The 22,931-nt window shown below is 37.0% G+C and overlaps 1 protein-coding gene across 4 annotated transcripts in view; it reads left to right on the top strand.

The window, feature by feature from the left end:
- The window catches only part of CLEC16A (C-type lectin domain containing 16A), a 93,782-nt gene extending 79,025 nt beyond the window's left edge, over nucleotides 1-14,757 (top strand). For 3 of the 4 annotated variants that reach the window (XM_050905881.1, XM_050905877.1, XM_050905880.1), the window contains one exon: nucleotides 9,784-10,376. In XM_050905881.1, the coding sequence (XP_050761838.1) occupies nucleotides 9,784-10,142 (359 nt within the window). In that variant the 3' untranslated portion in view covers nucleotides 10,143-10,376. Of the gene's footprint in view, nucleotides 1-9,783; nucleotides 10,377-11,079 lie in introns of those variants that run through there. The other variant, XM_050905879.1, reaches the window with a different exon arrangement.
- Nucleotides 14,758-22,931: the final 8,174 nt, after the last annotated feature.

Below are 22,931 nucleotides of genomic sequence, written 5' to 3'. Positions count from 1 at the left end.
GTAGTGAGTCATGAAGGGTGCATACTGAAATGCTTTCATGCTAGAACTGACCTACTCTACCTGATTTTGGTTATAAAACAATAGAGGTAACTTGATTCTCAGGACCTTTTAAAACAGCCCCCTCATTTTAACAGTCACTTCCAATCACTCCTTGAAATGGTTGTTCTGGTTCCCTAAGACATACCATTTTGTATTTATTTGGAAGCCTCATGCAGATCTAAACTTTTTTGAAGTCCTCCAGGAAATGATGCAATCTTTGTTAGGCATTTAGTGTTTTGTAGGTTTCACTGAACAGTGTCAGGAGATCAATGTACATTATGTCCAAAGTGACTATGCCTGCAAGAAATATTGCTAGAAAGGGTAAACAAAGGCTGCTTATGAAGTTTATGAATGACATGTAAAGCATTCTAGCACCCAGACTCTAGATTAAAAAGCATCTGTTACTGTGAGAGACTAACATATAGTCAAAATATTCCTGCGATGCGTGTAATTCCAGAATAAAATTTGGAATATTTTTCTATATGCAACCTATTCAAAACGTTGGAAGGACCTCATTTTATTTTCTCTGTTGGTAAGTGATTGCTGTCATCTAGTCTCTTGATGGCCTGGATAATATGTGGTGATTACATAGAGAAGTGGTATCATTTGTCAAAAGTCTCGGTATGGATTGGCGCTACAAGAAAATATTTGTTCAACTACATGTTTCTCCTCAGCAGCATAAAAAGGCTCATCTACCATGTCCTTTGCTGTATTTGAATCCTCTGTGATCAGGAAGTGAAATGCAACTACAAGTTCTTGGCAATAGTGGCTAAGAGAAAACTGTGGTAAAGGAAATGAAAATAAAAAATCTAAGTTATTTTTGTTGCTGTAAGTAACATGCTAGTTCACAGAAATATCAAGCAAGACTATACTACGTGTTTCAAACTGAGGTCTTTCAAGTGCATATAATCTGACTTCTGTGAAAAACTGAGTAGATCCAGAGCACATAATTCTTCATCTAGCATAAAAAGGTAGTGCCTTATTAAAGAATAATCATAGACTGTAGTTAAAAAAATTAAAATCTACTTACACAATATGTTGGCATTTGTATAACATAAAATTCTGTTTATTTTTCCTGCAGTTTAAAAAGCCTGATAACAGGAGGCTGCTCACTGGTTTAAAAAATAAAAAAAGAAGAAATAAAAACAGCCAAAAAAACTCCAAACTCTCCCCCCCCACCCCCAAAACCCCACAAACCCACAAAAAAAACCCCAAACCAAACCAAAAAATAGAGGAAAGGTTTTTTAAATGCCTAGTTTCAGTCTGCACTTTACCAGTTAGGTTACGTGAACTGTCCATGCTTAGTGTGACCTTCATTGTGGCTTAATCATAAAGTATGTTCAAAATGCCATGTGTTATGCAGGAAATCAGTCTTTGGGTGGGTTTGGGTTTTTTGCACAGGATCTAGGTGCACTGATGTAGGTGCTTTAGCAAATCTAGTTGTGAGGTTACAATTCTGTGCCCTACCACTATGAGCATAGTAACCTTCAGCAAAGTCAGTGGAAATGAGCATGAGAATCTGCGTCAGCTACTTCAGTCCCAAGTCAGCAGCTTGCATTAACCTGCTGCAGAGATGACTTTTGAGTTCAACTCCTGGATTTTATTCTGCTAACTCTACTCGGAGAGCAGTAACAAAGAGGAAGACAGTGACAGTGACCTCCTCACCTCATGAGGAGGTAATTCAGTGCAATAGGACAATGAGCAGTTGGTACTAAGGTGCATGCGTCTGATCTGCATGTGGTGTAGGGATTTCACTGTGGACCATATTTACTCTGACCTTTAGGACCAAGCATCCTTGCCATGTGTGTGATTGTCTGAAGGACCAATTATTTGTTCAGACGTATGTTGCTATTAGTATTTGAAGTGTATTTGGTGCATAGTTGCAGCATATCTTTATAGTTTGGTTTCCTTGTGAAAGTCATTAATGCACAGAAACTGTTCCTAAAATCAGACTAAAGCAGTAAGTGTGCATAATTCTTCAAAGCTGCTCTGTTGGTCTGAACCAAACTGCTAATGTAGTTGCAGCCAATAATGAACAAGTAATGTTTTAAATAGTTATAGCTGAGTGGCTGACAGTGTCTCAAGGTCCTTAGTATAGACTAGAGAGGATTCTGAAATCCTTGGAGCTGGGTCTTTGGGGGGTGGGGGCGTGGGGAGGGTTTTCTCCAACCCAGGGAGCTTTGTTGACACTTCTTGCTGATCTTCAGTGTCAGATCAATACTATTGTCTATTCCTGGTAACAATGTTTCTGCATTAACTGATTTGACCAGTTTACTGCAAGTTTGTAATGAATGTTCTCATGAATGTTCTCCCTTTTATAGTATTTATATGTAATTGTGATCTATACTGGAAACTGTTGCCAGGAGCATGACCATGAAAGAGACTGTCTGTTTGGTATGTCCAGATAGCTGTTCCGTAGGCTTCTGCACGAACAGAAGTATACTGCTGAAATAAGTGATAGTGTCTTGACCACTGTCTGTGTTATATCAGGTCTTACTGACCACTCAGCTGAGTTACAGAAACAATTGTTGGTATTCACCCATTTCAATGTAAACCAATGGGATTTTCCCTTAATCTGTTGAGGACAGCTGAAACTAAACTGCCTTACTCTGCTGTGAAGCAGAAGAGAAGGCTTGCATGATGTGAAGTGGCTCCTTCAAAGGAGGAAGTAACACGTAGCTGATGAACAGCAAGCAGTTACCCAGATCTGTTTTATACCCGAGGTAGCACTTGAATGCTGCTGCCATCTGTCACATTTGAATCTCCCTTCTCATTTCCCATTCCATTTTAAACACACTCATGCGAGCATACGTATGTGGTCTCTGTCCCTCCCTCCTTCCCTGCTCCCCTGTTTGTTCTGGCAACTGTTCAGGTTGTTGGCCATGAAGAACATGCTAGGTTGCTCAGGAACTTCAGTCAAGAAGGCCAGACAAGATAAAGGGGAGATGTATATGTGGACTTCAAGGAAACTACCTCAACTACCTTCCTTAAGAGCACCATCTTAAACCACGACAGCTGTTTCTACTGTAAACTTGTGATTATAGTGTCCTAAGCTACTGTCTGTTGACAGATTTAAACTGTTCAGAGTTTTATATATTTGAGATGGTACTTGTAAGCTTCACAGAGTTGTTTCAGGAAATAAGATTTGGAACATACACACTCACTTTTACATAAAACAGTGACAGATGAGAACCAAATGAAGACAAATGGCATAATTTTTACTTGAGAGAATGATGTTACAAGATAGAGTATATATTAACAGTTATACAGTAAAAGAGCTTTCAAAAATGTATCACAGAAAAAAAAATTAGTTTTGTAAAAATACTTTACTTGCTGTCACTTCTACCTGCATCAAACAATCACACGATATCTCTTAACTGAAGTTAACTGAACTTACATAAAATCATATGACTGCTCTGCATGTTTCAGTCATTGTAAGAGAACAATAGTTGCATTAACTACTTTGCATGAGTAAAATAAACTCCTATGATTCCTGAGTTTATCAGCTATCCTACCTAATAATTGTCACTACTTTATGGCACAGATATTTTAAAGTGTAGCAGCTCCTCCATTTGCAGTATTTGGGAATTAAGCTTAGCCATTTACAAGATCTCTGTTCCTTAAAATTGAAAAAGCAGAAGTCATCCCTTAAAGAAAGCAGAATCCCTAGCAAGACAGAAAAAGCAGTATCAGGTTCTACAAATGCTGCTATCAGGTTGGTTTTTTCTTTGTATTTACATGATTTTTCTTTTTAATTAACATGTCCATTTGAAGTGTTGCTATGCATAAGATAAAAATGTTCTCTTGCTAGGCAGATTTTAATCATCAAGCTTCTGAGCTTAGAATACAGTCTCTTGGCTACACTTGCTGGAACCATGCACTTCTTTAACGTGCTTATTTTTATATATGCCAAGGATTAAGATAAAGAAGCTCTCTTACTGTAAGTTAGCAGTCTTCCAGAATTATGTATGTATAATGTCATCTATGCTGTATTTTATCACTTTTTAAGTTGCCTTAAGCTTTAAAATGCAATTGGCTTCAATACTTAAGAAAATGTTTACATTGGAGCAATGGATATTGAGGACTTCAGAAGGCATCGATCTTCTATGCCACTTATGCTGTATTTCACACTTCTGGCAGATATTGATGGTAAAAGGTCTAAAATAAGTACAAAGAGCTATTCCTTGTTGCAGAGAATAATTGGATTCCAGTCTGTAAAATAAAATTTATATATTCCAAGGAGAGGATGATTAATCAAGCATGGAGAGCCTGTAAGAGCAGTGCCTGCCATCTTACTGAAACCATCACTGTCTCTTCCCTCTGTAATCAGTAATGTAAATGTGGTTTGATCTCTTCTGTTCTATGATGCTAGTAATTTTCTAACTAGGTGAGGAAGTACCTTTTGTTTCTAGAAAGTTTCTTTTCTAGAAACTTTGTATGCACCAAACATCATCATCTGAACTGCTGCTATCTTTTAAAACATTGTTTGGCTTTATTATAAACCAAATCTAATACTTCAGTTTCATATCGTAGAGTAGTAGGGCTGAATGATCTGAAGTATTGTCACCTGCACGGTAGTGCACCTCTTGTAATTCATGGGCAGTGGAAATCAGAATAATTCTGTGTCACCAGAATTTGTGGTAAATAGCTTCTCTCAAGATTTCTAAAGCGTGTGAGTAGATTGTAATGCAAATAAATGCCTGCCAGTCCCTCCTCAGTGTAAGTGCTGTTGGTATTGCCAGACATAGCCCAAACTGTATTATGAACATTTCCAGAGAGGTAAGCAAAAAATTAAATTCAGTTAAACTTGCTTATTTCTAAAGGATGAATACTTCCAGCCTCAGAAGTATTTCCCAAACTGGTAAGACTCTTGGTGTGGTGTCAAATTGTATTCAGGATACCAGCAGTTATGGATGTGTCCTTGTCACTTACTCTTGTTGCTACTCTAACATTTATCCTTTGTCTTCATTCCAGTTTCCCTTCCTTATTTCATTGTTAAAGCCTTCGTATGATATATCACTGTGTTTTCCTCTAGTAAGGTCTGGCAGGAAAGGACGTCGGCGGGTGTTTAGTCTGTCGGAGGCTGACAGTCACGGTGGACACTGGGTTTAGGTCTTCAAGCAGCAGCTGCAACAGAAACTCGCGCAGTATCAATTCAGGCAGGTTCTTCCATAAGCTTTCAAAAGCCCCTAACAGTTAATAGAACATATTTGGTTTCCATGCTGACAGCAATGAGAGTGAGGTAGGAAACTGAAGAAAGCATCATAAATATTTGTCTCTACTGTTTTTTGGGGGAGAATTGTAAAGCAATAATTAGCTGTTTCTGAAAGCCTTATCTGCAGTTTCTCCCATGTTTCTTGGCTCTCTTGCCAAATATGGAAATTCTGCTATCAAGCCTCCAGCTTCAAAGCAGCTATGTCTTCATTTGCACAGCGGCAGCCATGGCTGTAGTGGAATTTAGTAAGCACAGGCTCCTGAATGGACAGTAATGCAGGTACTTGGCTAGCAGCAAGAAATCTGTTTATAACTCGGGTAAAATGGACAAGCATTCAGCATAAGACTGTCCTTGGACTGTGATGGCACAAGCTTAATGTTTCTATGATCATCAAACTCAGGCAGATGGTTTTATGGACTGTTTAATTGCCTGAGGAGGGGAAGCAGATGCAAAAAAGATGGAAATACGCTTCAGTCTACCTTCTTATTTATATAACCTATTTTAACTTGTATCTAATTAATTTCTTTTTTTTACTATCATGGCATGAAGATATTTTACTCTATTAATATTATATAAACACCCTTTTTCATCTTTATAGATTTACTTTGTATCTTTTCACTTAATGTCCTGTTATTTATGTTTTTGTTATCCTTTCATAGTGTGTTGCTGTACAGCGTAGGACACTTCTCTGTAGATGATATTCATTCTTTCCTGTTCTTTTCTATCTTCTTTCACTAATAATCATCCTTAATGTAAGTTAATAAAACAGAAGTTGAGTGATTTGCTTTGGATTTTTTTGCTGTAATGATAATCTTGGTAGCATTATAGAAGTGCTGACAAACTTCTAAGGTTGCTGAAGCCACTGCAACCAGAGAGAGCTAATAATACCCAAAAACTTGCAAAATTACACCCTGTTTTCAAACCTTGTTTGGTACTTAAATTGGGGGGGGGAGGGGGGGGTGTTTGTTAGAACTAAATGTTAACATCACAACTGTTTTAAGAAACTGGCTTCACTCTTCCTGGTTTTGTTGCAGATCTGGCTTATGTTTTTTGCCAGAATAACTCTTGCTTAAATACATGGGGGTTGGGGAGGGGTAAATAGAAAAGCTGTTTTCCCGTATTAGATGATAACTTTTTGATATTTAAGAGTAGAGCATATCTTAGTGATTGGTGATTTTATTCAGGTAAAAATGACAATTATTTTTGCTCTTTCTATCCAAAAGTCAAACTGGAACCCAGTGTTAGGAGTTTGGAGTTTTTGGAAAGCCAGTTAGTATTTTTATGTGCAATATAGACAGAAGTTCCAGATAATGGGTAGAGAACTTAATCTCTAAACTGACTGGGTGCCTTGAAACTCTTTTGAATCAAGAGCTTGGTACCTATCTGGATTTGAGAGACAGACATTCTTGTAATAATCCCTTCTGGAGCTTTTTTTCAGCTAGGGTCCATATTTTTGCCAGTTGTTTATTCCAGTTTCAGAGACTTTAAGAATTCAGATCATACATAAATATATATTTATCTACTTGGATCCTTCTCTGAATTGAGTATGACTTCAAAAGGCTTTGAAATTTTGAGCCTCAGAGATTTTCTCATTAGTAATTATTGTCCTGAAGCCATGTATTCAATTAACTGGGAAAAGTTATATGTGAAAACTTTTTACACAAAGAGGGTGGTCTGATTTTTCATTGTAATGCCTCTTATATACCAAATTTTCATTCCAAGATGCTGGATCTCTGTATTCTATTTTCTATTTAGTTTCCTTCATCTGTAGTCTAGTATTGTTTTCTTCTATCCTTGTATCCAAAAGATATGGGAGATGATCATGCTTAAAAACTTAACCTAGCACAAGCTTACAGTTGCAGTTTCAAGTTAAGTATACACCTCAAGTAGCCTATGGATTTGAGAGCTTGGTCACAAAGATGTAAGTACTGCTCTCACAGCTGTAGTTTATAGCTGTGACTGAAGATCACAGCTTCACTAAGATTTTTAGTTAAGTATTAGCCCAGAAGGGATAATATATTGCAAAACAGTAGTAAGAGCTGTTGACCTTTTCCAGACAATGTTAAAAATTCTCCCTCCCCCACCCCTTTGTGTACTGGTATTTGCTTTCTGCCCCTGCAGGGACTAGTGGCAGTTTGCGAATACCTAGTCATTTTGACAGTAATGCCGTGCTGGCTTACAGAAATCTGTTACTGCTACCCTTAAATACAGTAACAGAGTAACAGAAGTGAAGCTCTGACAGTGACTAATGAAATACTGAAAGTAGAGGAGAGAGGCTTACTTCTATCAATAATAAATAAAAGCGAGAGGGAAGCGTAGAAGAGCTCTAGTTTTGTATTCCCTGTAAATACAGCAGCTAAAATAATGGACAGAGTATGTTCTGCTTACATTTTTTGATATTTTTATCTTTTTTCTGAATGTTTTTTCAGACCTTTGGATAGAAAATTTGGAATTGTTGACTCCAGACACTTTTTTTTTTTTAATGGAGACTTTTTTCAAATACGTTCTTTTTCTTTGTGGCATTAAGAAGGGTGTCACTTTAGCATTAATTTAGATCCTACGTGCAAGGATTTGGAGACAATATAGCATAACAAAAGAATATATGTCTGTCATGATTTCAGTAAATGAAAGTATCGAGAAAATATATTAATATTTTGTTGGGAGAGGGAGAGGAATGATTTAAGAAATGAAGTGCGGAATCAGAAGTGAAATAGCAGAACTGCAATAGAAATGTGCTGTATTTAACATTCCTGAGCAGAATGCCATTGATTGATAATATTTTATTTACCAGAATGTCTCAGGTTTCTGAATCCTGAATTTTGGTGAATATTCATACTATAATTAAGATAAAAAACAATCTTGGCAAAGAATGTTTGATATTCTTTTAAGATTTTATAAATTCAGAAAGTAAAGTCACTGCAAAGAGACTCACTGTTTTGTGCATACTTAAATGTTAACATTTATCTTGGAATTCAGAGAAATGAGGCTTTATTTCAATGTTTTTAGCAGTTCATTTTCCATGCAAGTCTTGCATCACTTCCTCTGTTATCAATCGCTACATTCTCACTAAAGCTTCTTGACAGCTAAAAAGAAGAATCTGCAGAGTTACTTTGAATCTGTCCTTATTTTTCAAAAATAACCAGTGATGTCCCTTTTATTTAAAAGGAGACTTTTTTACAATCTGTAAATTTTGTTTTTGTTAAAGCGAGAAGCTTTAGCCACTGATTCAGCAAAAAATAAAATTGAGTGGTTTTCTGAAGTGAGAATACACCATTGGTTGGGGTTATCTTACCAGAAAGGTAAAAAACCCCATAATCTTACTGTTATCCCACTGATACCTTACTGATATTCATTCCATTCTCAGCTTTGTTTTCTTTTTTTTGCTTTATGTTCATGCTTTTTATTCTTTTACAGGATTAATTGGAACTGTATTGAAACTGAAATATTTTTAAGGTCACTGTGTATTAAAAACAGAACCTGATTCTTAGCTTCTGTATTCACTACATTGCCTTGTAGACTTTTCTGCAGATGCCTGTACACTTGAACACATGCTGTTTCTTACAAGAGCTCTAGAAATGGTCTGTCTTGAAGCTGGATACCTGTTAACTTTAATGGCATCTATTACTCTAGTCTGAAAAGAAAAAAACCCTGACTCTTCTGGGCATACGTGCTCATATAAGGCTGTATTGCCTCGTCCCCTCCATTCACTATCCATCTGAGCCAAATGAGCAGTTTACTTGATAGTTAGCCAGGATTTTAAGGGGGAAAAGGACAGTACAAATAGCTGTTAATGTTTTGGTTTTTTTCATTTTGTGGGAAGGTGTAGTAGCCTATCAGTTTTCTGTGGTATGTAATGCTTATTCCCAATTTTATCTGTGTTGTATGCTCCATGCTTAGGAGCACACACAAAAAAAAAAAAAATCATATAACACAAGCCTGTATAAAAACAGACCTATTTTGCAGCACCTTTCAGTTACAGTAAGCACATTATTCTCCTTCCTGTTCTTCCGTAGTTCTGCTTTCTGTGGTTGAGGTGTCACTTAAATGTGAATCTGGAGAATGAAATGAGAGAATGACTTCCAAATTTTTGTAAGAAACAAACCACCTCTTGGGAAAACTAGTTATACAGGGGTTGTGGGGGTTTTTTTTTTATTATTTCTGAAGAGCTTCCTGGTATGGGGTGGCTATTCATTTTAGTCTATACTAAATACTGGAGAGGCTTTCTTATTCTTCCCCTCAATTTCCCCTCTCTAGGAATGTTTTTGATATTGCTGCATATTCTAATGCTACATGTGTAAAATTTTCTGGTTCCTAATTTGAATAGATTCCTGCTGACATTTTATGTTATGCCTTCATAATATTTTTTTTTATTTCTAATTACTAAAAAGTGAATGTGTAAGCATAGTGCTTCACAGAACTGCATTTTCCACCCAATTATTCTTAAATATTCATGAATAATAGTATACTGTTAGGCTTAATGTACATACTAAGTTGAATATTGATTGTTTCTTGGTGTTTTCTTTTATTAGATGATGCTTCAGCTCCAGAGCAGCCTCAGATGACCATTTCTGGTCAGATGGTCATTTCTGGTCAGATGATGTTGGCTGATGAAACGCTTTCAGCTGTCTCAAAGTCTAGCAAGAACACTGTAAAAAACAGTGACATAGAAACAGCAAACCTGTCTCCTAGCCTGATTCCTGCACAGCAGCCCACAATATCATTAATAACAGATGATAATACAGATGCACTAAGTGTAGAGTCACTTACACTGGTGCCACCAGTTGATCCACACAGCATTCGAACATTCAGCTGCATTCCTCAGTCTTCTTTGCAATCTGAAGTTGAAGTTTGCAAGGTAAAAGAGGTAGAGAAAGAATGTTCTGACTAAAGCTAACCTGCAGACTGTGATAAACAGTGAAGCAAATGCAACCAAATTCTTTGTTGTTTGTTTTTTCTTTGGGAGTGAAGATACTTCTTGAAGCCTGAGAGGCCATCTGGTCTGCAAGAGGCAGCCCACTGATGAAAAAGAATGTGGGCAGCTTTTAGAGTAAACATCACATGCTCAGCATATTTAAACTGGAGAAGAAGAAAAAAAAAACTTTTTGAATCTGGACTGGTTGTTTCCTACCACTTTCTGTTATACAGGAACATGAAAGTATTTTGGAGCACCTACTCTCTTTCTATTATAGAGTTCCAGCTGCAGGAACTAAGTTAATTGTAAAAGGTCTACAGTATTATGGCAAAGTGAAGAAATTTTTGGATACCTGGCTTCAGGATATTCTCTCATTACTTCTCTGAAACTGGAGACATACCATTGACCAGAAAAAATTATATATTGTAGTACAGAGATAACATTTCCATTTGAGACATGGTGTGTTTTTCAGTTTGTTTGTTTGTTTAAATCCTGATCTCATTCATCTTCTGGAGATCTGCATGATACTAGCAGGCTTGGCCACTTTCAGTGTTGTCTTTGTAGGACTCCAGACTTCAATATTGTGTTTTCCATGTGTAATATTTGTTTCAAGGTTTGATTCAAAGCAAGATATATATCAAACAATTTTTTAAAAGGTAAAAGCCTGAAATTTAATGACAAATGCTTATTCAAATTAACATAAGGGATTTTTGAGACTACTTTAGTCTTTGCTTAACCAGCTACAGGGGAATGTGAAATATTTTAAGAGATTGCTATAGCTCGTTTGTTCGCTTCTGACAGTCAAATTGCTACACCTCTGAGGAATGATGATATCCTTTTTACTGAGGGACGACAACTAGAAGCAGATGGAAACAGTTTAAAGAGGTTTTCTAAATTTTTCATCTTCATGTAGGAAGAAGGTCACCACATCTAACTGATAATTCCTTTGCAAGTCTGAAACTCAAAAGGAAAGGTATTGTGTAGTTTTTTTCCTATCTGGGATAGTATCACAGTTAAACAACATTGCTACATAAAAGTGATTCTGAGTTTATACTTGCCTTACTTTGCTTCCTAGATCCTGATACCAAGTTGACAGAAAGTAGTGAAAGAGTGTTAATTAAAGTTTAGAATGTTCTTTGCTGATTTGATACGTAATTTAACATGAATGGAATTTAAGATTTATCATCAATTTCCATGTGTGTTAATTTAAATTAATAGTAAAATGAGCAGATTGTCATTATTAGTCTGCTCATAACTTTGAGTGCTTTCTGGCTCTCAAAGGTTGAAGACCACTATTTACTTTACTTGCTATGGTGACTTCAGTTATCAGTGCAGTCTGTGTCCTCATTCTGTCTCTACTAACATTGATTTCATATCAAGTAGGTGAATCTGAAAAGTTTTTGCCTACTTCCCAGTCTCTTATGGTACCTCTTCCTGCTGTCAGATGGAATACTTGAAGTTATTTTAAATGTTATATTTACATATGGGACTGACTAATCCACAAGTATAACTTTGCTCGGTTTTTCCATCTTTTCCTTCACGTAGTAACTTAATCTTTATAAAACGTGTATACAAAGTGTCTGTTGTTGAACACCAGCAATTTTTTTTCTTCCTTTATTAGCTTTTGCATGCAGTTTTGTTGATTTCTAGTTTTCTGTGACTTCTACTTTGTCTCAAATTGAATTAACCAATATTCTGACCATTGCAGAGTGGCCCAAACTCTAAATGAATTCTGAGAGTTAGGTGTCCTCAGCACTGCTATGGATATGGGATGAGAATTTAGCATTGCTGGAGTGAGAGCCTGCCTTTTTTGCCTTTTTTCTTTTTTTTTTTTTTTTTTTGGTCATATGCTTAGGGTGAGTTTACACTGCAGTCACTGTTGCAGCTAACGTACATGTACCTGAACAAGCCTAGACATCAGTAGCAATTTGAGCACCAGAACCACATAAATTTTTATTAGCTGAACTGGTTGCAGTCTAGACTTCCTCTAGTATGTTGCAGCATTACACTGTAGCCCCAGTAATATTCTGAAGATCATTATAAAAAATGATGCCTTACTTAATTTGAAAGCATTTTATGTTGTTAAGGTTAACTCTTGACCTAGATTACACAAAATGCCACTGTGCAGGCTGAGTTCCCTTAAATAGAATTTATTTTAGACAGGAAAACCTTGATCTCTATCTAATTTCAAATTCAGTTCTAGCAAGATTGGGACCATGCACAAGGAGTCTTTTTAATGGGTATGCATAATCTCACCCTGGAGCCGGACTGCACAAGAAATGGGACAAAGGGAAAGAAAGCTGACTTAGTGCTTTTCATTGCCTTTGAGTGGCTTTTAAATCTCATGACCAGTTGTCTACTGAGCTTCACAGGAAATGACAGAGATGATAGATAGTATTATTAGGAAAATAGAAGACTAAGTCTACTGTCTAGTCTACTGCTGGCAGAGCCTTGCTGGTCAAGGGGTGGTAAGGTGGGATATGTTTTAGCAGTTCTATCAAAGGCTCTCTCCAAAGATGGAATTATACTAGGAAAGCTCTGACTGCACGAGAGCTCTATCAGTGTTGTGTCGTTACATAAGTGCTACAACTGGTACAGACCAACCTAAGTCTCTGAATGGTTATGCCACAGAAGCAATTGATTTTTGACTTGTTTGCTTCCAATATTAAGGCATATGTGTATACAATTTGGCTGTGCTTCATGCTGCATTAGGAGACTTCAGAATGTAAAAGCTCTGGAGATGCTGAAATAATCTGTCATTGGCAATCTTTTATCTCTGCAAGTGCGGTGTTACTCATCTACAATTCCTTGAAGAGTATCGTATCTCTCTCCCTTATCAGAAAAACTCAAGGGCTGTTTTCTTATCCCCCTTTCACTGTAAAAAGGAAACTCAACCAAGAAAGCATTAGCACATCAGCCACAAATGCAATTTTTTCCTGAACAAAAGTTGATTTGAGTCAGTGTAACATCACTCTTTTTAACCAAGACCAAATACCAAGCTGCAAATGAGAGCAGCAGCTAAACAACTGACCATTCAAAAGGCTCACTATTTCAGTGTAATACTGCAGAGGGAGGTAGAATCACTCTAAAATAAATATAGCAATGTTCCAGAGCAAAATGCCAAAATTTTGGAGAGATGCTAAATTCTCAGTGTTTGTTTGTAGAGGCTATGCCTATCTTCAGTCATATTCTGTTAACATAAAACAGTTCCATTATTCTCTTCCTTTTGAGAAGAGAAGCCAAGGAAGCCAGGGCATACTGAATGTTACTTTGCTATTTTATGGTCTATGTGTCTCATTTTATCAAATTTTACCAAGATATTACTTGTTTAACAGAACTATGTATTGCCTTCACTGTTAGGTCTTACTGCCTCTTGCTGGTCCCCTTTGCTTTTCTGTCATCCAGTGTACAACAATGAACAAGACTCGAGCTTTTCATTTGTGAAGAGAGTAATGGCAGCATACACTTGGTAATATGGTAAAGAATGGGAGGGAGGAAGCATTAGTGCCCGATTCTAATGTCTGCTTCACCATGGAAGTAATGCTTACAGTGTAAAAGTTGTGTGCAAAAATTAATTGTTTTGCAGAAATTCTTTGATATAGAAAGAAACCAAAGGTTAAGCTTCCCGCACTTCATTTTACAAGCTGTGTGGATTAAACCAAATTCATTAGAAATGTGGTCACATATATTAATACTAAAAGCTGGATTTTGTGTGTGAAGTTATGAATTATATACAATATAAGGACTGAGCTCATTTGTATTCTCCACTGCTAATTCATGATAAACTAAAATTCTGACTTCTTTTCCTTAAATTAAGCTGAGCTTAAAAAAAAAGATATAAAGTTACACCTGTTAAAGAAGCTCCTCAACGTTCTTCACTTTACAACACAGTTGGAATTTTCCTTGGATGTCACTTGGTGAGGAAAAATTGGCAATATCTTCCAGAATTCATTTATTCTTTTGCAATATTGTTGCTAAAGGACAGGTATGTGATATTTTAAAACTCTTCTTCCATATCCAGAATTTAAGACTCAAATCTAGATCAGTATTCAGAGTTTAAGTCAATGTCCAGTGATTCATATGAACCCTTTGCCCAGTAGAGACAGAATACAGGGGGATATAAAGTTCCTTTGTGGATTTGAAGTATTCTTGTGTGTAGAATTTTAAAACTGATGGTTAAAATAGTTTGTTTATAGCAAAATCAGCAATCTTTAGGATTGAAGTTACTGTGATTTTTTTTTTTTTTCTAATTGAGCAGCAAGACATGAGTGACTATAATTTCCACACTTACTGCAAGTGGCCTGGGATGATTACTTTAAGCAATCTAGGAATTCAATAATTGCCCTACAATTAGGTGTCATTTTACTAGTAGTAAATTAAACTTAAAACTGTATGCTTGATAACATGGGTAAGCTATCAGACAAGCAGGTCAAACTGTATGTATAAGTATGAAGCCACTTCATAAAAGTAAACACTTGAACGACATGGTGCTGTCAGTGCTCTAGTCTAATCAGTCACTCTTTTCACTGCACATGTTATAGGTAAATAACTACAGAATAGCCTAATGAATAGTTTCACTAACCTGCATGTAGTACTCTTCAAAAAAAAAAAAAAAAAAAAAAAAAACCACGATGCTAAACATTCTGATGTTGTCTTCACTAACCAGCTAAAGTTAAATGGGGAGTTGCTTTTAAAAGAACATTGTACAGGCAGCTGTCATCTAGGAAGCTAAGTGTTTTAGTCCTATAGTTGAATCAAAGATTTGCAAAGAGACATCAGATGGGGGCATCAGCGAGATCTAGGCATTTTGCCTCAAAGATAATAAGTCTCCTTGATGAGTCTCCTACTTATTTTCAGGCAACCTAATCTAAATATATGTTGAAAGTTCTCTTCCTAACTGTTACTGTCATTATTCTTGAAAGAGCTTTTTGATATGTCACTGTTTAACCATCACTGGCCTACCCTAGGATATCACTAACCTGGGCACTGCACTTCTGTTATCTAGAAGTCTTTGGAGTGATTCTCCTGTGCTTGTCTGCTCTGTTGCTCTGACCTTTCCCAACACTTGCAGCATGAATTAGAAACAAATATAATAACTCTTACTGTCTCCTAATAATAACTCTTACTGTCTCCTCTTGGCTTCTGAAAAGCAGATAGTGATCCAAGCAGGGCTTGCTAGGGTGGGATGTTTTTAGGGGGTGGGAGGGTGGAAGTGCTTGGGGTTTTTTCCTGCTGCTCAGGATTTTTTGAGCAGCAACAAAGACATGGGAGATGCAGTTCTGGACTGAGTCTCAAACAGAAGGTTCTTTCATATGGAAACGTATTTTTATATTACATTTGTACAGAATTTTCCCTATTTTGATCTCCCAAAATTTTTAGATTTGCGCATTGCTCAGATTTGATTTCTTTTGCAAGGTGTTATAAAATATGTATTTTATCTTTATTAATGTATTATAAATGTAAAGCTAAATTTTGCTTGTCTAATAAATGTGCACTGTGCCGGTATCTGTTTTATTGTTTTGCTAACTTGAATTCATTGGTTCGTAATATGAAAAGGAAAAACTTGAGTCATTGTTGTGACTGTCTTGTTAGCATAAATAAATGTATGGAGTGCATTTATTTAAAAAAATAACTAAAAAGGGCTTAAGAAGCAGGTGATGACTAAGAATACTTGTTGATGACAAAAGTTAGAGTTAAATAAGGTTCAGACTAGTGCATAGTGTTCCCAGGATGCTTTTAAGATCGTAATCTTAAGATACATGAGATTTTTTTTCGTCTGTTCTCCATTACTTTTGGTTATGGGTACTCATACTAAAGTGAGTTTAAGACATAGTAATTGCAATCTGATAACTTAAGTATGTATGAGGAGATGAGAAGGTCTGAGGTTTTGTGTTTGGGTGTGTTTAAGGACTAACTGTGGCAGAAATATTTACAATGAACACGAAGATAATTTTGCAAAGGATTGAGAATAGATTCAAGCGTGCAAATTTATAGACTATTAGAATTTCTAGGAGCTTTGTTTTGCCCAGCGATAGCACTGAATAAATACATTGTTACAACTCCAGGGGACCTGCTGGAAGCATTTTAAACTTTAGGGGATAACTTTAGGCATCTCCACTTGTGAATAGGTGTGTTGATATTTTTGTTGCTTTGTAAGTTTGATTGTTTTAAGTGCAAAGAGGGGGCAACATATTTTTCTAGAAGAATGAATGTATCTGGGATGTAAACACTACATAAAGCATTTAATGAACATGAAGGACTGTCCTGCTATGAAATATATTTCAACAGAGTTGTGTCTGATACTTCATTGGGGGGGGGGGGGGGGGGGGGGGGGGGGGGGGGGGGGGGGGGGGGGGGGGGGGGGGAAGACAGTCCTGAACATGCACTTAGGTTTACATGGAAAAAAGCCCAAACACGGGGTGAATTGAATTCTGAAATGTCTTTCTACAGGCAATAAGTATTCATTATTTAATGTAAGTTATGTTAGACATTTGGAATAAATGTGACAATATCTTATGTTAATTTAAAGAAAAATGTAAGTAAGTGTCTGAGAAGGGAGTGAAATTAGAAAATATTGGTGTATATTTCTGAAAGCCAGATTTCTGTAGCTGAGTCTGTATTTGCTGACATTAATCATGTATCATGGCTAATGAAAACTTGGACAAGAATGAACAATAGACCTTTCTTTGTAAATGGAACTTGGCAATAAAAATGGTGTTACTGAGAAAACTTCCTTCCCTTTCATTTTCTGTTTCTGGATTTTGATGCACAAGGACATTCAATAACAGTGAAATGCAAAATTTGCGGAAGCTTGCTTTTGTTAGGAAGAATGGTGTGCATATGTGAATGTCAGGCGTTTTAATCTTTAAGCTGAAAACTGAAATAGCCAAGGTATTTTTGCATTGTGTATGCAGGAAAGACATAGCATGAAAGAGAGAGCGAGCCCAAAAGAAGCCTGTAGAGGTGATGGAAAGTAGATGAGACCAAGGGTTAAGAGTGGCTGGACAACTTTTAAAATGTCTGTGAACCACTTTGAAAGTGCCTGTCATGTGTGATTTCTTCCCCAAATATATCCTTGCACCCTCTGCCTCTTTCTCTGGTGCATGTTGCCAGTTCAGTATATGGATTAAATCCAACCAAGTTATTAGTTGGATTCTTGTTAATTAGCCTCTCCATCTATAGGAATTAATTACAGTCAATATATATTCCTTGTGAAATGTTATTTCTCAAACTAGACATTGCTCCAGAAGCTTTCTTAGGAAGAAATTAAATCACGTTGTACCGTGAAATAAGCAAGCTAGGTATCATAGGTAGGAGACAACACTGTGATTTACTATAAGATGCAAATATTAAAAACATGGTGTATTGGGGAAAATGAGCTTAAATCTGCTCCTGGCAGTCAGACTTTCTACATCATGCCAATAATACTGCTTTAAGGATACCAATTTCATAATTCCTGGCCAGGAAGTTCCCTTCTGTTTGAAACTGGTTTGTGGTTCCTGTATCCTTTTGATGCCTCAGAACTTTTGCAGCCTTTTGTCTTGTCACTTTTCCTCTGTTTCCATACAAGATCTTTTCAGACTTGGACATTGAGTCAGGTTCAGCATCTTGCCCTGTGTTACTGATGGTCAGAGATGGAATGAAAGCACAGTCTCAAGCCCTATTCTCATTCTGACTGGGATGAAAATGAACTTGACAGAAATGCAATGCTATATTAGTCCATTCTTTTCTTAGTCCCTGTGAATATATAAGTGCAGCCACTTGAACAGTCCTTTAATAGGTAAATCCACGTCTTTATCATTAAGATAATTCATTCCAGCATAGTTACATAAATAAGAAAGTGAAACTGTGTCAATATATATATGTCTTTATCAAAGTAACTCTTGTCTAAGTAAAGATGCAGCATTTGGAGACTGATATCTTTATTCTTTGACACCTAAACTGCTTGGTTTGTTTCTCTAGCAAGGCAAGAGTTCACTGGGATTGCATGGATGCAGCTGTTTGGTAGGGGGGAAGAAATTGCATCCCTAACTGCATTTTTCTGCTGCCGTGTTAGAGCTTGTGTGAAGACAAAAGCTGTATTGGCACTTTCTGGTGGTCTTTTTTAATATGTTATGCATACAACTGGGAATGCAAGCTCACTGTTTATGTGAGTGTATTCCCTGAAAATTCCGTTGAATTTTAAGCTGATACATTTTATCTCTCAAATAAGGAGAGGTGGTGAGAGTTGCAATACCTGGAGTTGCAACTCCCCGCTGGCAAAATTAGAAGAGTGATTTCAGGCAAGTGTTCACACACAGTTAAGGCAGTTGAGCTGATGGGGAGTAATTCAGTCAGTGTGGTTGGATGGTGTTCAGTTGTGTGTCTGTTTTAAGCTCAAGGATTCTACCAACAGCTTATCTGCAAGCATGTCTAGGTCTTAAAATTATTATTGCTTTTGGATGCCAGTTCTCTAAAATGGATTTTAAGAAGTGAAATTTTTAGATTATCAAGTGCCTTATTCAGGCTTAGATTATGAGTTCTTTTGAAATATGTTGAAAAGCTTTTGCCTGTCCTCAGAGACTCATTCTACAAAGTTGGGAAATGTTGTGCTTGTTGAATGGAAAATACTCATTTCATCATTCCATCCTCACTGTCTTGCCCCCAGATAAAGATTTATATTTCACGTAGGCCACAGTTTAATTTTTTTTTTTTTTGGCCTGTTTGGATGACCGATAAGAACAGATGAATACTCGGGCTCTGTTTCCTAGTTACACATCACTTTTCTCTGCTTTAGTATGCAATAAACATTGTGACATAGGATGGGAAAACAAGCTGTTGTTTTACTGCAGAAATAAATTTTGACTTTAATTGGATGAAGACATCTTTGTGTATATTTGTCCTTATTTTTGGATCATTTATTTGAAGCAGATTTAGGTTGCTGAGAAGCTTAGAAAAACGTCTAAAACTACAAGGTACACTTAAAACTTATGTAGATTAAATGAGTACTATGAACAATTGTAATGACCCAATTGTCTGAGCTAAGCTGGTTGCAGGAGTTAATGTGATTGGCACAGGAGCAAAGCATGATAATTTATTCTAGCCTCTTGCCAGAAAACTTATTAAAACAATTATTACAAAATTTGGAGAGGAGGTTTATTTTAGTACAGTTGTTAATAGTAGAGTGTTTCCTGAGGCTTCCTACCTCTGCTGCTCTTCCAAAATGGGTCACTTATTCCCAGGAAACATTTGGCTCTTTACTTCAACAATGTTGCTCTTGTCAATGATTTAAATGGGCTGTAAACATTACTTACTTTGTGAGACTTCTATATGAAGTTGAGTCAATAGAAGAAAAGTCTGCACAAAACTAAGTTAACTGAAATCTGAGCTACCTCAGTGTATGTACCAGCATCAGCATCCCCACAAGCTCTCTTTGGAAAGCTGTAGTTGTTGCAGTAATATTTCAAATATATCAACTTCATCCTATTACTAAAGGGCTGGGAAGTGTCATGTTGATCTGGTGTTAGTTACCATACTGGGGTTTATGGAAGTGTTGATTACACAGTTATGCTAACTTGCTCTTTATCTCCAGCTGCTGTCTGAAATTGCATGTTGATGGACAAGTGAGTCAAGGAGGCAGCTAGTCAGACTATATCACCACTACAGAGATAGTCAGAGCTTGCTCTCCCTCAACAGCTAGAGCTGCCAGAAATAAAAAAAGGAGTGTCTGAAGGAGGAGAGAGGCAGAACCACCATAATGTCTTACAGAAAAGAATTTCAAGTCAGCAGAGGGAAGCAGGGCCTACAAAGGACAAAAGTAGTCTCTCTCTTCCTAAGAGAACCTCGTTGTAATGATAATATGTGTGTGCACAGACTTCTCCTGCCCTGAATAACAGTGAAAATGTTCTGTCCAGCCTCTTAACATTGAGGGGAAATTGCTTACATCTGTCCTTTCTTAAACAAAAGCAGTAAAGAAGCCAGTAGCCTATGCAATAACAATCAGACTTACTCCTGGCTGTCACTTGTGAACTGAAATAACTGTACTCAAATTTATCCCACGTGCTTTACTCCTCTGACACATCCTGATAGACTACTAATTAATACTACAATATTGTTAATATACTACTAAGGCTAGTAGATAAGGTCTTTGAAATTACATATTGCTGAGAAGGAGAAGAAAGAAGCCAAAGTCATCTCAGTGGATGACAGGTACTTCTGTCAAATTTTGATAGTTTAGAGACAGCAGTTGTTTGCAGGTGAGTATGCCTTACCACTAAATGCAGCATTTTCCTGCCCCCTCCCCCCCAGTCCTCTTGATGTCCCAGTTCAGGCTGAGGGAGGTGGAGAGGCAAGAGGTCAAGGATGGTTGTACAGTGTCTGATCAGTGAGGAGATCCCTCACAGCAGCATGAATTCACTCAGAGATTGTAGCGTCCTTTGTATTGATGCTCTTTTGTGTGAAGATTTGGATTTCCAGATCTTTGTTTTTCTGACTTGTCACAAAGGCTAGAAACGTTTTTATTCAGTAAGAGATGAGGTTCTCAGGTAATACTGTTCTAATAGTAGGATTCTAAGAACCTTTCCATAATTAAGACTCTTAATAAAATCACAAGAGTTGGCAAGACCACATATCCTGTTAGTGCTCCTTTGACTCTGTTTTGCATCTTGTCTTAGGTGTAGGAAGGATGCAACTGTATATTACTTTTTCATTGCAACAGATTTTACACACTTGGTAAAGCAGAGTTCCTCTTGCAATTTCTGTCACACATCAGGGTGAGATGAGTAATAACATGCACAGGAAATTCTACTCAGTAACATGTACCAAACAATCAGCTTTGGAGGTGGATTCCTCAGCAGGGAGATGGCATGCTTCGGACAAGCTGTTTGAGTAGCGGGTAGGACTGGTGAATTATGGAGATAAGGCTTGCTTTTTGAATATGTGCCAGTATATTCACTGGAGTTTTTAGTGGCTAGCATTCAGTGTTTCAGTTTCAACAACTGTCCTTCCTAAAATTTCATACAGTCAGAAGGTGAAAGGAAAGTCTCTTCAGAATGGTCAAAGTAGAAATAACAGAAAATTCTGTCAGCCTCTCTAATCTTCTTCTAGTTTCTTGAAGGGAGTTACTTAAATTTCTAATTGCCCTTGTCCTCTCTGCTTTTATGTAATTTTTTTTGTAGGATGTGGAAAAGAAGCTTAATTTTTTTGTTTGTTTGTTTAAGGCTTTAGAAAATTCACAACAAGATGAGAATCCTTTCATGTAGACCGGTAAAATTGAGAAGAGCAGAATCTGGATCCTCTCATATTTAAAACCTTTCTCACGTAAACCGTAATAGGGACTTTCTGTTATGATTTTAAATCATGCAGTTCAGGAAGAGCTGCTTTTTCATTTTCTTTTTCTACCAAAACACTTCATGCTCTGAGTTAATTTTGAGGAAAACTTTAGGCCTTTCTCAGCTTGTTTAAACTACAGAGAAAGTACTAAAAAGGAGAAAATATGACAAGAAGCTAATAAAAAAATACTCATCTGCAAGAGGTGGTGAGGATTTTTTAAATATTGAAAACGGCTTTGCAAAATTTTCCTACCAGTTCCGGGCCCTAGTAAATGAATTGGGTTTGCATAGTTTTGCTTTAGGATAATATTCTGAAGGTGGAAATTCAATTTTGGGTGGCTAAAAGTGAACAAATATGCTAACAGTTCTGCCACAAACTGGAGGTGGGAAGGAATATATCCTTATGTGGAGGGAAGCATCTCTCTTAATAGTAGATGCCCCTTACTAACAAGTACTAATTGGGAAATCGTGGTTAAGGTGAGAACTTCAACAGTTGTTGGAAATATCTGATGATGAGTAAATTTACCCTCTGCTTTTATGAAGTATAAGAGTTTTTTGGTGGGGAATCAAAAAAAAACCACAACCAACCTCACGAATCACCAATGCAGTTGATCTTTGAACAAAAAAGCCATGGTTTCCCATAATTATTTCTTAGTGCATCTTTTATTGGCCACACTAAATAGAGAATTTTTTTTTTCTTTGCCATGTTGCTTCATTCTCTGGTCTGTTAGTCAGAGTCTAGGAGTGTTGTGACTCACTGTTGATTCAGTGTGTGAAATGGTTTGGCATTTTTCTTTTGTAATTGGTTGCTATTTAAGATCTTTATCCTCTTTTTATGGGGACTGAGAGTGCAGCATCACAAATGTAGGTAACCCTGTTGTTCAGGTGCGCCTTGACTGGCATGCTCTTCAGTGGAGCGGGTTAACTATCTTTTAGGTCTGCATCCATTGCGGAACAGGAGAAATTGCACAAGGGGTTGTTGTAGCACATCTGGTGAGGGGAGGTTGCCAATGAGTAAGAACAAAAACATCAATAAAAAGACTACAAAGTAGATTCAAAATTGTGCTGCTCTATCACCCGAATGTTTGAGATTTGGTGAGACTGCTGGCTTTCTAGCCTTAAGGGGAGGCTTAGGATCCGATAAAGAAGAAGTTCCTTCTCTAACTGCCCAGGTGTTTACAGAGAACAGTTCTGGAGAGCCTTGAACTACTTTGTGATATAAATTATTTCAGAAAACTAGTGGAGTTATTCTCCTAAAAAGAAACTAGACATTTCTGTCAGCAGCATTCTCTACTCAAGTTGAACTGAGTTTGAAAAGTTTTAGGTTATTGTACAGGTCCGCTGTGATTGAGTGGTCTAATAGGACACACTGCATCTGGTCACTGCTGAAGCTGTCTGCAGCTTGATCTGTCTTCTGCTTGTAAGAGTTTACAAAGCATCAAAGCAATCATGCATA

This window comes from Gymnogyps californianus, chromosome 15 (assembly GCF_018139145.2).
Source record: "Gymnogyps californianus isolate 813 chromosome 15, ASM1813914v2, whole genome shotgun sequence".
In the NCBI taxonomy this organism is placed as follows: Eukaryota; Metazoa; Chordata; class Aves; order Accipitriformes; family Cathartidae; genus Gymnogyps; species Gymnogyps californianus.
Note: the sequence above shows the minus strand (reverse complement) of the source record. Positions and strands in the feature narration are given on the sequence as shown.